The sequence below is a fragment of the Poecilia reticulata genome, chromosome 5 (assembly GCF_904066995.2).
Source record: "Poecilia reticulata chromosome 5, P_reticulata-male-v2, whole genome shotgun sequence".
NCBI classification, from domain to species: domain Eukaryota; kingdom Metazoa; phylum Chordata; class Actinopteri; order Cyprinodontiformes; family Poeciliidae; genus Poecilia; species Poecilia reticulata.
In genome coordinates, this window is record NC_088834.1 from 1930590 (window position 1) to 1946342 (window position 15753).

The following is a 15753-nucleotide window of genomic DNA, read 5'->3' on the forward strand; positions in this document are numbered from 1 at the left end:
TCCAGATTACTGCTGGAAAATGTCTTCCACCCCACACTTTCATGAATATCATGCATCTGCCTCGTCTTCTCAAACCCCAGGCAGATGGCCGCTTGCTCTGGTTCTGCTGGAGGTTTGTTCCTGTTACAGGGGAGTTTTTCCTCTCCACTGTCGCCACATGCATGCTCCATGTGCAGGTTGTCGCTATATCCAGGAGAAAATGCTGCGAGTCAATGACTCGATGCAATCGGATGAGTTTCCTTAGAAACTGGAATGTTTCAATTTTTTATTTTTTTTGTAAAGTGCTATAGAAATAAACGGATCTGAACTGAATACATGGAGCTGCTGCAGAGCTGCATCCTGGGTGCACAAAGTAGCATAACAGATCCTTCCTCCTAGCAATATTCTTGCTATTTGCAGTTTTATGGAAAAGCATCCATCCACATGAAATACAATCAGCTGCACGCCTCCTTTAATCTCAGTCTGACATTTTAACTGGACTATATTACTCCTGTCCCGTCTTCTCATCCACTTCAACTTGCTGCTGGTTCAGCTGCAAAGGATATTTCTATTAATTTACCTGAGAATTTCATCTGAAACCCAGTTTATGGGAAAAAAAAAATCGTTTCAACCAAAAAAAGGATTGTGTAAAAAGTGATGACGGTAAAAATGATGAACAGAAAGCAGCATTCAGTCCTTTTCTTTGTGCAGAATTATTTCTCGGCCCGTTGTCTGATCGTCTATGAAGCGAGAATAAAACTTTGCATACGTCTATTTGAATAAAACGTCGCTGAGACTTGATAACACTGAAGCCCGTCAACGTGGTGAAGATTTGCATTTTTCTGTCCCAACAGTTTTTCCCCTCAACAGTTGTCTGAGCCAGAGATTTGATCCGTTGATTGATTGACTGATTGGTTGATTGGTAACCTTCCCCCCTCTAGATGTACAACATACGGTCAACAGGAAGTCAGAAACATGTAGCATGACCAGGCTGGCAGGTGACGACAAAGAGAAGGGCTGATTCGGAACTGATAAAACTTTATTTCACTTTAAATCGTCTTTTACAATTTATCCTGTTTATAACATGAAAGGTTAAACTAGAATTGGATTTTTTTTTAAAAGACATACACAAATCTAGTTTTACGTCAAGAACCAGAGTGAAGGAAAGGTACTCAGGATTTTTTTTCTCCATTTTTTTAAAACCATTTTTGTGTTTTTTTTTTTGTATATTTAAGCTAAACCTAAAGTTTCACAACCACGTGCGAGCTAAGCAAGAAAACCGTCACAGAAGCAGACTTTTTTGTTGTTTTTGGGTTGATTTTTGTTTTATTTTAAGCAGAATACTGGTCAGTAAAAACAAAATGATTTCAGATACCAGATATACAGACAGGCTCGGTGCCACATTCACTACTGCAAGGGATCCGTTTTGTCCTTAGAAAGCGAAGAATAACTGTCTTTTTGTTCAGCTAAAGAGGAAAAAAAAGAGCAGTAGGGAGGATGAGATTTTTTTTTTGTCTTTTTCTACTTTTTAAATGTCAGTGCATGAAAATATTTGTCCCCAGGAAAAAGAAGAATACCTTCTACATCTACAGAGTGGAATGTCATGGTGCTTTAGACAAGGTTATTGTGACACTGAGTAGAAAAAGGGGGGAAAATGTTTTGGGAAAAGCTGCAGTGTGTTTATCTGCCAATACCAGGGTGTAAAGTCGAATATGAAATCTGATTTTTTGGGGGATTGAATTTTTAGTATTCGTTTCGGTGCAGTTGGACGCGTGCCTCAACTGATCTGCACATTTTTCTAAAACCATAATCCAAACTACAGGTTCTCATTTCCTCGATTGGCTGATCGGCTGTGATTTGGCTCCTAAAATGTACATAACCTGCCGAGGCTTCGACCTGCACCAAAACCCAACTTTACTTTTTCCAACTAGTTCCACCAGAGCTACGTCGGTTTCAATAGCAGGGGAGGAATTTAGATTTTGACGTTGGTCTGATTGAAACGGAAACGCCAGGTCCCAGGAAGCGGCGTCATTCCACAGACTGTACCGTTTTTAACTCGCGCTGCAGAAGGTTTGAGCGGCTACAGCTCAGGGCAGGCACTTTTTTTTTTGCAGCGTTCTGCCGCGAGCTGTAACACGAGACTTGACTAAACTTGTCTTGTAGAGGCAGGAATGGACAGAATGAGGGCAGAGAAGGAAGGCAGAAACAAATCTGGTTTAAAAAATAATAATTCACCGAAGCATCAAACAGCAGCTGACTGTAACGGCTTCAAGGTTTTATCTGCAGGCAGGTGGTAACGAACATCCAAAAACCATTCTGTTCTCCACAAAAAAAAAAAAAAAACAACAACAAAGATTTACAGTTAAGCTCTAAAAATGTTTTACAATTTTACAGTTTTCAAAAAACGGAACTGATCGATTGGTTACAGAATCAAAACACACCCGGAAAAGTAAACCAAAGGACAGGCGAGAGAAAGGAGGGGAAGCAAGCGGGTCGTGTTGCTGAAAAGGAAGATGGAATGTTTCCACTTTTGCTGAACAATTTACTATTTTTTTTGTGTAAAATGGTGTCAAATCTTTAAAGGTCCCAGTTGGCAAAAAAAAAAAAAAAAGAAACCAGCAAGTGTTGATTACCCAAACCAAAAGGAAAAAACCATTTGTTTAACTTTTATCAGTGTCACAATACAGCCTTGTATGGAGGACCCTTCTGTATAAACCCCCAGCAGAATTCCCCTGCTGTTCAAACAACCACCCACCCCCTCCATTCCCAGGTCGGGAGGATTTAGAGGAAAAACTAAGCATCACAGCGTTTGTTGAAAATAAACGGACAGTTTAATAACCTTTGTTTTGTTTAAAGTGGAATAAAACCAGCCATTCTTTGCCAGTACACTATGAAAAGCCAAACAGAGAAGGAATGGACAACTATATAAATGCTTTAACTCACTAGGACAGGAGGGGAGGAGGGAGAGAACGTACTGAGATGTTAGGAGGGAGGGATGGAAGAGAAAGATTAAACAAGGAAGGTATAAACAGGAGAAGGCGGGCTCTGGAGGATGTTCTTTTAGTTGGTGGTTTGGGATAGAAACCCTCTCTGCGTGCTATAAGACTAAACCAGCCAGAGGTGTGAGCCTGCTGGCCTGTGTTGGAGTGCCATGATGGAGAGAGGGCGGGTGGGGGGACGGGGTCCTTAACCTCGCCTCGTTCGCTCAGTAATATTTGTGAAGGTCGGGTGCTATTCATGCTGTTGGTTATACAGAAGGGAAGTCAGGCGGCCGGGTTCGGAGAGGCGGGAACGAGGGAATGAACGGGCTGTTTATGTGTACGAAGAGAGGAGGAAGAGAAGGAGGAGGAGGAGATACAGGGAGAGGAGGAGGAGAAGTGTGGGGATGGGTTAACAGTGAAGTGCGCTCTAGTTGTCTGCGTCGCCGGTTTCACCCTCGTCTCCCTGGTTTTCTGATGTCCACAGCTGCAAACACACAAAACATCTGTAAGTCAAAAACTCTGAATTTACAGCGACTCAGTCACACAGGAGAGACGATGACAAAGAATAGAGTTTATACTAGGAAAAACTAATGACTGTAAATGTAAGTAAATGAGCCAAACAGCAGGTGATAAACCAGCTGAAGTAGGTTGGATAAAACCAGGATGATGAAGAAACGCGACACTGAGACAGATTAAAACTTCATATTCCACTTCTTCAGTTTTATTTACTTATAGGGAATTATAGCTTTGTAAAGCAGCGTTTCACTTTGTTTAATCTGAATCCATTTATCCCAAAATGAGTCAAAACTGTTTATTAGCCTCCATTTCCTGACTGGAAGTAAAATTAATAACCAGAAGGGAGTCGAATTCAATCCGAGGCAGATTAGGGTGATGGTACAGAAACCTTCTGACCAAACATAAAAGTCGACAAAAACATGTGAAAATGAGCTCAGCAGTTATTTTAAAAAGTTTTATTACATTTTTGCCTGTAAAGATTTTTCCATTAATGATCGAGGAGAGAATAAATCATTCGACATGCAACCGTCAAAATGAAATATTTCCCTTCAGAAACCAAAAGTCTGAGTTGAATCTTTGGGTCAAACAGAAACTCAGAACTTCTTTGGTCTCTAAACTCCAGGACTGAGTTTCCAGAAGGAAAAGGTTGAAACGTCGGATCAGATTGCAGATGTTTCTGTGCCAAGTAGACGATGAGAAACAGCTCAGACTATCCTTCCTTTAATTTAGCATTCATTAAACTATCTGCAGCGTAAAACCAGTGATCACAGAACAACAATCAGCCAGACTTTAAACTCAAACCAACATCTGGGCTGAGTTACTACAGGTGGAAGCGAAAGGAACGAAAATCCAAAAAGGTTCAACCAATCCCGTCTCACAGTTTGATGTTTCACTGCTGGGTGAATAACCTGAGAGCATAAATCATTTGGTGACAGGCAGCCAATCAGAGCAGCTGCTGCTGAAAGCAGCTTCACCTGTGAAACTCGTTTGTTTCTCACAAGTTTAATGTGTCAAATCGACTGAAGCTCAAGATAGAAAGGGAGAATATTTCAGCTGTCCAGGAATTATGGAGGATCCCAACAGATGTTTCAATAAAAATGTTTAACAAAAAATGGATTAGTGAGAAAACAGCTGGTTGCATATACTTACAGTAAGGTTGTCCCTTAGTAGCTGCATGATCAGCGTGCTGTCTTTGTATGAATCCTCGTTCAAGGTGTCAAGCTCGGCGATCGCTTCGTCGAAAGCCTGCAGTAAAAAACATAATCCATCGTTACAGTTTCCCCGACTCTCCTGAAAGCCTCGCCGTCCGTTCCGGAGGTCGGGTGAACGGCTGAGGGGCAGGCGTGCGGCCTGTGGGTGTGTGTGCTGAAACTCGCCTGCTTGGCCAGAGAGCAGGCCTGCTCGGGCGAGTTGAGGATTTCATAGTAGAAGACGGAGAAGTTGAGGGCCAGGCCCAGCCGGATGGGGTGTGTTGGCTGCATGTCCTTCTTGCTGATGTCGAAGGCGTCCTGGTAGGCCTTCTGAGAGTTCTCCACCGTTTCTTTAACACACACACACACACACACACACACAGCAGTCACACAGTGATCCTGCACAGCCGCCTCCGTCCTACGGCTCATATCAACAAGCTTTATGAGTGGAGGGAACACAATTCTCTTCCAGGGAAACCGCTGCTGCTGCTAATTTATCATTTTATTCTTTTGTCCATTCAGAGACTCAACCTGAAAAATGTCTTTACTTTCAGCCAATATCAAATAAAACTAAATATTTAGCATAGTGATTCTGATTCTGCCTGGCGACCGTTTGATAACTGAAGTGTTGGTCATTACGGGTGAGCACCGACATCGTTCATCACTTATTGTCACAATAAACTCCAATTACTGATGTTTAAATAAACCTGTAACTATCGTCAGGAATGTTATTTTTACCATTTTCTCCACTGTTCACCAAAAGTTTCAATAAATACCAAAACATTGAAATGCAAATAAAATGAAATGCGGTTACTGTGTGCAGTTTCCACAAATGTTTTTCTACAGCTACACTGTTACCTAAAAACAAGTCAATATTTCTGATCGTTACTTTTACCATTATTGCAGTAGCACCTTAAAATATCATGATAAAAGTTAAAGTCCATATCGCCCACCCATACTAGTCAGTGCTACTTCAGTCAACCCATCGCCATGGCAATTAGGTGATTGAAACCCTTGGCAGGACGATGAAGCTGTCTCTTAGCAACAGCCTGCATGAGGCGGTCGCGCCTTCGACTGAAGCTTAAAGAAAAGGATATAAATAGACGACAAAGAAGCTGAGATCAAATGACATCCACTCTGGCCAATTATGTCATTTCCACATAATGGTTAGTAGAAACGCTTCACATGGATTCTGTGTAATTAACAGCGTCGTGAGCAAATGATTCCATGCAATGATAAGAAGGTGATGAACTGCTTTGGTTTTATTCCTCCAGTTCGTGTGGAAGCTGCAGGAACTGAAGGTGTGAAATGTTCGTCTTTGAAGCAGTGAGGCTGAGTCGGGGTCCTCACCCTTCTTCGAGTCCCCAGAGGCCACCTCTGACAGGTATCTGAAGTAGTCCCCTTTCATTTTGAGGTAGAACACCTTGCTCTCTGCCTGAGATGCGTTGGCAATGAGGAATTTGTCGAGCAGGTTCTGGAACAAACAGGGACAGGTCAGAGGTCAGTACATCAGAATAAACCTGGAACCCCATCACCGGCAGGTAGCACCCCGCCGCGCTGGCTGCTGCTGCTGCCCTCATCTAACAGTTTAAAGGAGGGTTTTATCCAGATCATGTGATCAGCTGCAACTTCACCCCGGAGCGTCTCTTCACTGAGCCCAGCTTTGTTCCAGTGATTACATTTAGGCCCATTTTAATCTGCTGACTCCACCAACCTGTCCTAAGAATGTGCAGATATCTGCTCAAGCAATCACCATCCAGCACTTTCCCTCTGATTTTTAACTTCTCAGTAATTATCCCACCTCTGTTAGCACTTACCGACAATTCTGCATTCAATGCAAAAATATCTTCATCTCGGCTAAACGTTGCATATTTTTTGCATGTGGAATCTTGCTTAGTAAAGTTTATAGTAAAAAAAGAAACCGTTTTAAGGCGTCTTCCCACCCGAGTCTGGTAGATTCAGTTTAATTTGGAACCATTTGTTAATTTTCAGCTGCTGTTAAACCCTTTGAAAAAACCAGTTCCCCTCCTCGCCTGAGGTGGCGCTGCACAGACAACCACTGAAGAAAACGACAAAACCTCTGAAGACGACGATGAGCATAACTTCTTTCTTCACGAAATGTAAGCAAGTATGGAGTATAAACAGACTTCAGTAGTTGGAGGATTTCTCTTCAGCTAAAGACTACGTTATTTTTCTAGCTAGCGCTAGGCTAGTTTACCCAGAATACCCTTTGCTATAGTCCACTTCCTGCTTTGATCTCCAGTCCGCTTGGCGTTCACATATATATTCTAACTGCGCCAAAATTCACCTCAACCAAGCTGAGAGCTACAGAGTGTCCACCAATCCCTGAAGTCTTAAATTTTCATTAAAAATAAACGGAAGTTGATCTTAAACTTGTTAATGGAATCTTAAATCTTGCTCTGCTGTACTTATTTTCTTGGACTTTTCAGTCAGGCAGAAGTTTGAGTAAAATAGAAATCTTCAATGCGTTCTGTGACTCGAGATCGGTGAAGCTCCTGGAACTAGCTAACTAATAAACACTTGCTAGCTAGCTAGCTAGCGTTTTAGCATCATCATGGGTAAGTACAGATTTATTACAAGTTTGTTGAACAAAGTTTTCAGAAGAGGCTATTCTGTGAAAACAAACTTAAGCTAGCTAGGCACTGTGAAGGTTAAGGATGTATAGAGTCATGTGTAACAGATCAAGCCGGGTTCTTGATTGCATCGCCCAACCATCCCTTATATTTACAGTTTTTTTAGTTTTAATTTCATTCAAGATGGCATTAAAAGACGTTACAGTCTCAACTTTGACCTGCTGAAACATGCAGATACTGACCCGGGTTTTTGGGGCTTTTTTGGTCACTAGTTTGTGGAACAGAATTCACCAAGTCCCGTCAGGGCCAGAGGTCGATGTGGTAGAATGGAGAGCAGATTTGGTTGTTTGCAGTGAACCAATAAGAGAAACTCTGCAACTGAGGGGCTGGATTTAACGATTGTGCTGATGTCAGGAATTTTAAATCTTTTATTGCAGCAGTTAGACTCAAATATTAATTTTGCAATAAAATGATACAGAAAACAAAGCTATAAATTGGTGGGATAGCAATTTGAGGCCAACTCCCTGGACACTAAGCTCCATCTTCAGACGCTATATTTATCACAAAAACGATTATTTTCTTCGTCCTGGAGTAGCCGGTCCTCCTCTTCCTCCTCCTGCTGCTGCTTTAAGGACAGCAAGCTTCCACTCATCCTTTCCTCCCTTCATTCCTGCAGCCCCACATCATCACCGCTGAGGCTCCACCAAGCTTTGACCTTGAAGATATTATTAGCCATCTGCTCATGCGCTGAAATATTTCAGTCTCGTTTGACCTTGAGCAGATTCTGCTCTCCACTCGTCGGGGGCCAGAATGTGAAGAAGCGGCTGCTGGTGGAGCTGATCACACCTGTGGTGTTTAAAAACTGCAGGCAGCGTTTCTCTGAGGGTCAAGCTGAGGCCGAGTCCCACATTAAACCCTTCAGCTGTTTATGAGGCTCTTAAAGGTGAAGTAAAGCAAATTAAACCAGTTTGAGGTGCAGCAGATTTTAAACTACATCTCATCTTTAGGTTTCAGGTTCTCCATCTTTTCTAGTTTCAACTAGAGATCCACTTTCTCCCTTTCGATACCGATACAGATGTCTGAGGTTTAGCATCATCTGATACAGAAACACACTCCTGAACTGACCTAAATACACCAACAGCTTCACAAACTTGGTCAAACATGTACAAACAACTTTAAATTGATTAGTTGAAGCAGTTAAGAGTAAAACGGCTAATGTCAAATACATAAGACTAAAATAAAAAGTTGGTCAAACATGTGAAAATAAACTAAACATTCTTTCAAATAGTTCAGAAAGTCCAATTAGGAATTCAAATATAATGAAAAATAAATAATAAACATGACGTCACCCAGACCATAAAGCATAGAATGAGACTGAATAGATCGGACACATCGTCACCGATACTCGATCTAGAATTTTTTTAAATATCGGAACCAATACAGATAATACAGAATCGGTGCATCTCTGGTTTCAACATCGGGCGTTTAACACTCAATCTGTTCAGATTTTTCTGTAATTTTGTTATAAAATTCCTATCCTGTCTTATTTAAAAACGTTTAGAAACTACAGAAACCGAAGCAGAGATGTGAGAATCTCCACGCAGAGCGCCGCTGCCTCCCAGCACCGAGGGAGGATGAGTCGCTCTTCCGCCACCTCTGCCCTATTTAACAACTCCAGTCCCACGTCCCGTTCCCTGGACCCATTATCACCACCCACCCCGTTTTTTATTCTCTTCACACCCCTCGGCCGCCCCTCCCCGTTCCTGTTCATACCAGCACGTCGTGGCAGATTTCTTGGAGTTCACCCTCGATCTTCACGCGGTATTCTCGGGCCATCTGCTGTTTCTTCTCGTTCCCCTCCGTCTTCTGCTCGATGCTGGAGATGACGCGCCAGGAAGAGCGGCGGGCCCCCACCTATCGGCAGCAGCACACACACAACCGGCATTGACCATCATCAGAAACCAGAAAAAGAAACCGCTGCACCGGCGACTGAAATCTGCTGGAGCGAACGTCGGGGAGTTATTTTGTAGAAAGTTACTTGAATATGAAATATAAAAACGCTGTTTTAGAGCTTCCACTGACGATTGTTTTCATTAATCAACAACAACAAAAAAAAGGCTAATTTATGTACTTTTTTTTATAAGAATATTTATAATTTCGCCCTGTAAATGTAGAAAACGTTACCTCCAGCACGTCAAAGTCATGAATCATGGATTTTAAAATAAAAGTACAAAGAATAGGGATGCACTGATTGCAATTTTCTGGCCCATCACTGATCACCAATCCTTAAAAAGCCTGAGCTGCCGATTCTGATTTTGGCCAATACTGATTTTTCTTTTGTCAGAAATGTTGCTGAAAATAGCAAAAAGGTTGCAGATTTGGCCACAGTCGGGTGACCATCAGTCAAACCTCTCATGGCAGAGCAAAAGAAAACAGTTGCTGATTTTTAGGCCTTTGCCGAGGTGGATCAGATCGGCTTCACAAACAAGTATCGCCCAATCACCGATGTCCCAAAATGAAGGACATCAGGGTTTATTTAAAGGTTCACCCTTAATCAAAAATCTTACATTCTATGAGACTGAACCGAATAAAAATAGGGATACACAAAATATCGGTACCAACATCGGTATCGGCCGATATTTGTCATTTTTTAACACACCGGTAACTATCCGATAAATAAATCTGGGCTGATAACTGATATTTTCATCTTGTTGCAGTTTGTTAATGAGGGGAAGTGAAGGAAGTTGGTCATGTGACAGTGATGCAGCAAAGGATTGTGGGATGTTTAACTGAAGCAGAGAGAAAGTGGTGTAATCAGAGGGGTGTTTTTTTTTGTTTTTTTTTTAAAAAAGGTGCGGAAATATATATAATAATATCAGTAAATATTGGTCGTCAGCCATAACAGTGATCTAAATATCGGCCCAAATCTTCATACAGGCGCATCCCGAAAAACGTACAAGGAAAAATTCAGTTTTTACATCATTTAACCAAAATGAGGTGATCAGAGGTGGAGGCTGGGATTCACAAAGCTGTTTTTCTGGAAGTCGCTGTTCAGAGTTTGACCTTTCATGGACTAGTACTGCCCATTTTCTCCATTTGGGGATTTGTCCTGGTTAAACTAATTTATGATTTTCACATTATTTACACAATTAGAAGAAATTGAAACAAATTAACTGAGAGGAATTTGGGCTTCAAGCAACTGAACAGCTTTAAAAAAGCATATTTTTCACATAAACGCTCCTGGGAAACAAACAGCAGTTTGGACAAAAACAGCCATAACTTTTATTAAGAAGCTCAGAAAATAAGTAAAGACGAACTAAAGACTGAACATAGTGATGTTGACCATCAGGTGACAAGTTGCAACAGCCCTAATGGCAACAAAAGAATGATTTATTACTCTTGGCTGATTAAAACATCTGGCATTTCTCTGTTTTTACAGTGTAATTACAGTGATTTAATATATTCCTAGTAGTACTGATGCAAGTAAAAAAAAAAGATCTCTAACTCTAAACCGGAAAACTGCAGTGCAGCTGCTCCTGCATGTTCTGTGCAAGAAAGTTTGAGTGAGATAAAATCTTCTCCTCTTGTCAATAATCTCTACTTGTTAAAATATTTGTGTTTGTTAGAAGAGGACAGGTGAATAATGTGAAACTAGATTAATGAAAAGTCAGTTTACTGTCCCTGCTCACCTGGAAAACAAGCCCATTTCTTAAAATGTGTTTATTTTAGAGACTGGGGCATGAAACTGGTTGACCTTTAGGGGTCAGCGGCGCCAGAACACACTAAAGATGACATCAAGTCTCAAACTCTGAAGCAATGCTGAATGCTATTCAGATCGACTCAGATGTGTAAAGGTGAGAGAGTGACTTGAAAAATGGGCGTGGCTTCAGCACAATTATGTTGGCATTGATGTGCAGAAAGTCAGTGAGTCATAAAAGACTTTCACTTGGAGTGAAAGTGAATCGGTTGCGTTTCTGCCACTGGTTCTTCGAACAATGACAGAACTGACTTTTTTTTAAACCAAAAACGTAAAAATCAAAGCACATTTGACGCTCGTCCAACTAAATGTGTAATTATAGTGAACTATGAGGTCTACTGTGGGATGTAAACCAGATTAGGAGCCAATTGTAGAGCCATAATTGCCATACCACGTTCTTATAGGCAACGGAGAGCAGGTTGCGCTCCTCGTTGCTCAGCTCCTGGCCCTGCTCCGTCACAGCCTTCATGGCAGCCGCCATGTCGTCGTAGCGCTCGGCCTGCTCTGCCAGCTTGGCTTTCTGCACCAGGTCGTTCTTATCCATCTTTTAGGCTGAAAGACAAAAAAAAATACACTCAAAATTAGGGGTTTGGAATACAGAAGAGCAAAAAACAACTCATTGAATAAGACAAATGGACAAAGGGGTGTGGAAACCTCAGCAGGGCATGAACGAGGAGGTGAATCACCGGGCTCCAGATCGACAACCATTATTAAAACTCAAACATTTTCAAAAACCTTAATAGATCTAAAAGCTCAATCCAAAACAATGTGTCATTATTTTATCCTTGAAGACTTTCAGCTCTTCAGACCAATCAGCAGGACTCACTGGGACGTCACACCTCCGTCAGGAATCTAAACATTTATTCATGACAGCAGAGGAAACACAGGTTATACTATTAGCTCTAATCAACTTTCTTCCAAATGGAAATTCAAAACTGCTGAGTTTAAATGTTCTTGGGGCTCAAGTGACCTCTGACCTCCACGTGGAAGCAAGATGTTCTCTACAGTAAAATGAAAAACTGGCATTTTTGTTGCAGGCAATAGGTTTAATGTAATTAAGTAGTGTTTTAATATATCACCTTTTATTCATTTTAACTGAAAAACAAACCTGACATGCTTTACGTAGCAGTTATGCTTCCAGCCTGCAGAGACAAGCAGCTGCTAATGTCCTCAGAAACACCTTTGTTGGAGTTCCTGTTACAACCGCTGGCACACTGTAAACAATGACTCAAAGATTCTGCCGTCAAGGCACAAAACATTTAAACAAAGCAACAAAGTTGATTTCCTGCATTTAATAAAGCCACAAAGTATAAGCATTTGAGTAAATTGTGCATTTTACCCAAATATAAGTCTGTTAAGGAGCTCGGTGGTCAAACGATTCCTTTTACCATCAGGTCGGCATTTGCTCAACTAGTTAGACGAGGGATTATGTCATTTTGTTTCCACAGCTTTGACTCTGCATATCTTCAGGCAAGCGCTGATGTTCTGCTGCAGCTGGCTAAGCATCTGGGTCTAGATAAAACACAAGGTTTTCTCTGCAAAGGGAAGGTGTAGCACCTTCAAAATGGGTTTTATTTCCTTAAGACACTGGACTTCTGTGCAGCAAGGCACCCTAATGTTAATAATTACAGGATCAAAATGGATGTTTGGTTAATTTATGCACATGTAGGGATTCATCACACCACCAGGTGGCACTTAAATCAGGAATTAATCTTTTAAATCTAAAAGTAATTAAAACATAGCTTCAGATTGGCTTTCTGAGTCAAATTGATATTTGGCAACGAGAGTAATTAGTCAAAAAATACTGTAAAAACGTTTGAGTTGTCATTTAGCGCAAAATAAACGTTCCTCCTCCTGAAAACCGCCAAATCCAAAACCAAACAAAGTGATTTGTGCTTTTAGCAGCTGCTAATTAAAATAAAGACGTTAGTGGGACAACAGCAGCTCAGCCATTTGTAATATGATGCTGAACAAACACCACAATGTATAAAAAAGTTCAGTGGTGTAAGACGCCCCACCTGCATGTCTTCATCACCAGAGTCATGTTATCCAGACTGCGTTTCTTCAGAAGGCCCGTCTTTAGCAACACAGCTTCAATAAAACGGTGATTAAAGGCATTTATACAACGTATAGGTATGCGCTGGATCCAGTTTTTCATGTTAGGTTAGATTACAGATGGTTCACTGCTGCATTTCCCTAAACTTTCACCACATCCTGTTTTATTTATAGCCAAGTGGTGCTGCTTTAATCATGAGGGCAATTTGATGATGTGAATAATAAAAAAAAAAGCTTTGGATTTTTTTCATTTAGTTACAATAGTTAGGGTTCACCCTCAAATAAAAGTAGAGTTAAATGATATATATATATATTTTATATAAAATCAAGTTTGACATGTGTTAAACAGTTTAAATTGACTTAAAGAGCTTTATTTAATTTTTTTCCTATCAAAACTGATGGTTAAAATCTGTTGGTAACTCTGGTTAATCTCACAAGTGAAAAGATAAAATTAATCTGGACAACGTCTTCACTCAGTTATTGTGCGACCAATTATACATGCTTCCTACAGGGTAATTAAACTCACAGGTATGATCAGAGACCTGATTCGTTTTCCAAAATACAAAGTACCAAAAACACCAGGCAGTGGTAAAACTAGAAATTAAAACCTTGTTCTGCTCATCAGCAGATGAAATGTAGTGGAGAGAGTTGTGCTTTTTTTCTGCTGGCTACATGCAGCATAAATAAAAATACTCACAGGGATGTGTTATTTTTGGCGTTTCAAAATGAGCATGTACACCTATTACTAAAAATATATTGCGTGTACTTTCACTTCCTCAAATCTAACACCAACCAAGACACACTTTCATACATTGAGGAATCAATTGTTTTATGTTTTATTTGATATTTATTAAGTACGTTTTTACTTGAAATGTTAGTGGTTCAAGAAAAAATAGAGCAGAATTAAGAAAGGAAAAGATGCATTAAATCCCTTCTCAAACACAATAAACATGTCCCATGACTTAAAGGATATTTATACAATTCAAAGTTTTTATTTTAACTGGATTAAAATATAACAAAAAAGGCACAAATGAAATATATACGTTCACGCATCTTCTTCCTGGTGATAGCTTAAACACAAACGTGTAACGCTATTATTCTGATTACCTCCATATATGTAATGCCGCTTGTCCCGGTTCAGTTTTTAAATAGATGACATTAATGACACACGGATCGAATAAAATTGATCGAACCGAGCTCCGATCATCCAGCACGCCAGTATCTCACTCTACACGTGCAGGGCTGTTATCCAACCACCTGGTTGTTAACAGGCTTACTCACTCACGCCGAAAAAAAAGAAAAAGAAAAAAAACCCAAAAGGCTCCATCTTCAAACCGCGAACAGGACCGAACACAACATATAAACGCATCGATTCACTAAAAGCTTGAAAAACGGCTACCGAGTCGGGAGCGTTCGGTTCCTCCGACTGGCTCGGCGTGCTAACAGCTACGCCCTCCTTGTCGCATTCCCCTGCGGAATTTTAAGATGGAGAGATAGATTAGCGCCTATTAGCTTAGCTGCTAGCAAGCAAGCGGGACCTGACCGAGCGCCGACACCCAACCGAAGGCCCGATTCACCAATCTGGGGGGGGGCAAATGTAGCATTTCTTTCAAGCTAATCAACCCGATTTGGAATTCCTAGGCAGCGATTTTCACTTTTCAGTAAAAAAAATAAACGTCGTGTATGAGGCGAAAACTCCCGGGAAATATGGAGGGTGTGTTAGCTCGTTTCACTGCGCCATGACGGAGCTCAGCCATTCACAACCGCGCTACGTCTCTTATAATACCGATTTACAGTGATTGAGGACAAAATGTGCATTTATATCGTCTTTTTAAAGACGGAGCTTCTTACAGGCAGTGCGCCGTGATGCGTACTTAGCACAGGATGCTAAAATTGTTCGGGCTGCTCTCTCGCGACGGCTCGGCCGCTGCTAAGCTGTCAAAATGGCCAGACTCGAGAGAAGCTTCTCCCTCCCCACACGGTCTGCGGCTCGCATCGAGCCGAGCCCGTGCTTTCGAAGGCAAATCATCAGCAGCATTCCGACTGCGCCGTTAGTACCTGCAACCGTGCCGCAAACGTTTTGTAGGTTATTTCACATTATCTGGTTAAATTCTCTGGCCTAAATTCTCGCACCCAGCCCCAAACCACAATAGGCACCTTCCGCCGCAGAGGCAGCCCGCGGGACCAGGAGTCCGACTGCCGTTCCCCTGTGAAAACTTAGCTTAGCCTTCATATTACATATTGCTCGATTAATATATTAGTAAACTCACATTTTGAGCGTATTAGAGATCCTGATTTTATTCTCTTAACGATGGGAGTATCTCAAGCCGTCCTCCGCTTGCTGCTCGGGATATTCAGGGCAGTACCACTTCCGCCTGCTCTGACACTTCCGCTTCCTCTAAACCCCACCCCTCCCCCCGCCAGTATCTATGGCAACGGCGCCAGGGGGTTTCCTAACCATCTTGCGAGGGGCTTTGACGTCAGGAGGTCCATGGCAACCGTTACAGGATGACGTCCGCCAGTCTCCGTGGCAACTGTTTCCATGAGACCGTTGCTGTCGTATCTAAGTTCAGCATCATGTCAGCCAATGCGGCCTTGTGTGGGCAAATATTACATATCTATATAATATATATAATATTTATATTACAAATATTATAGACATGTGTATACATAGAAAAGCC

General features: G+C 41.4%; 1 protein-coding gene across 1 annotated transcript; it reads right to left on the bottom strand.

The window, feature by feature from the left end:
• Positions 1–1000: 1000 nt before the first annotated feature.
• On the bottom strand, positions 1001–15501 carry ywhaba (tyrosine 3-monooxygenase/tryptophan 5-monooxygenase activation protein, beta polypeptide a). Its single transcript, XM_008408284.3, has 7 exons — positions 15343–15501; positions 11409–11569; positions 9034–9174; positions 6017–6140; positions 4853–5016; positions 4626–4721; positions 1001–3444 (listed from the first exon to the last, which is right to left on the bottom strand). The coding sequence occupies exons 2-7, from the start codon at positions 11559–11561 to the stop codon at positions 3388–3390; spliced, it is 735 nt and encodes a 244-aa protein (XP_008406506.1). The 5' UTR covers positions 11562–11569; positions 15343–15501; the 3' UTR covers positions 1001–3387.
• Positions 15502–15753: the final 252 nt, after the last annotated feature.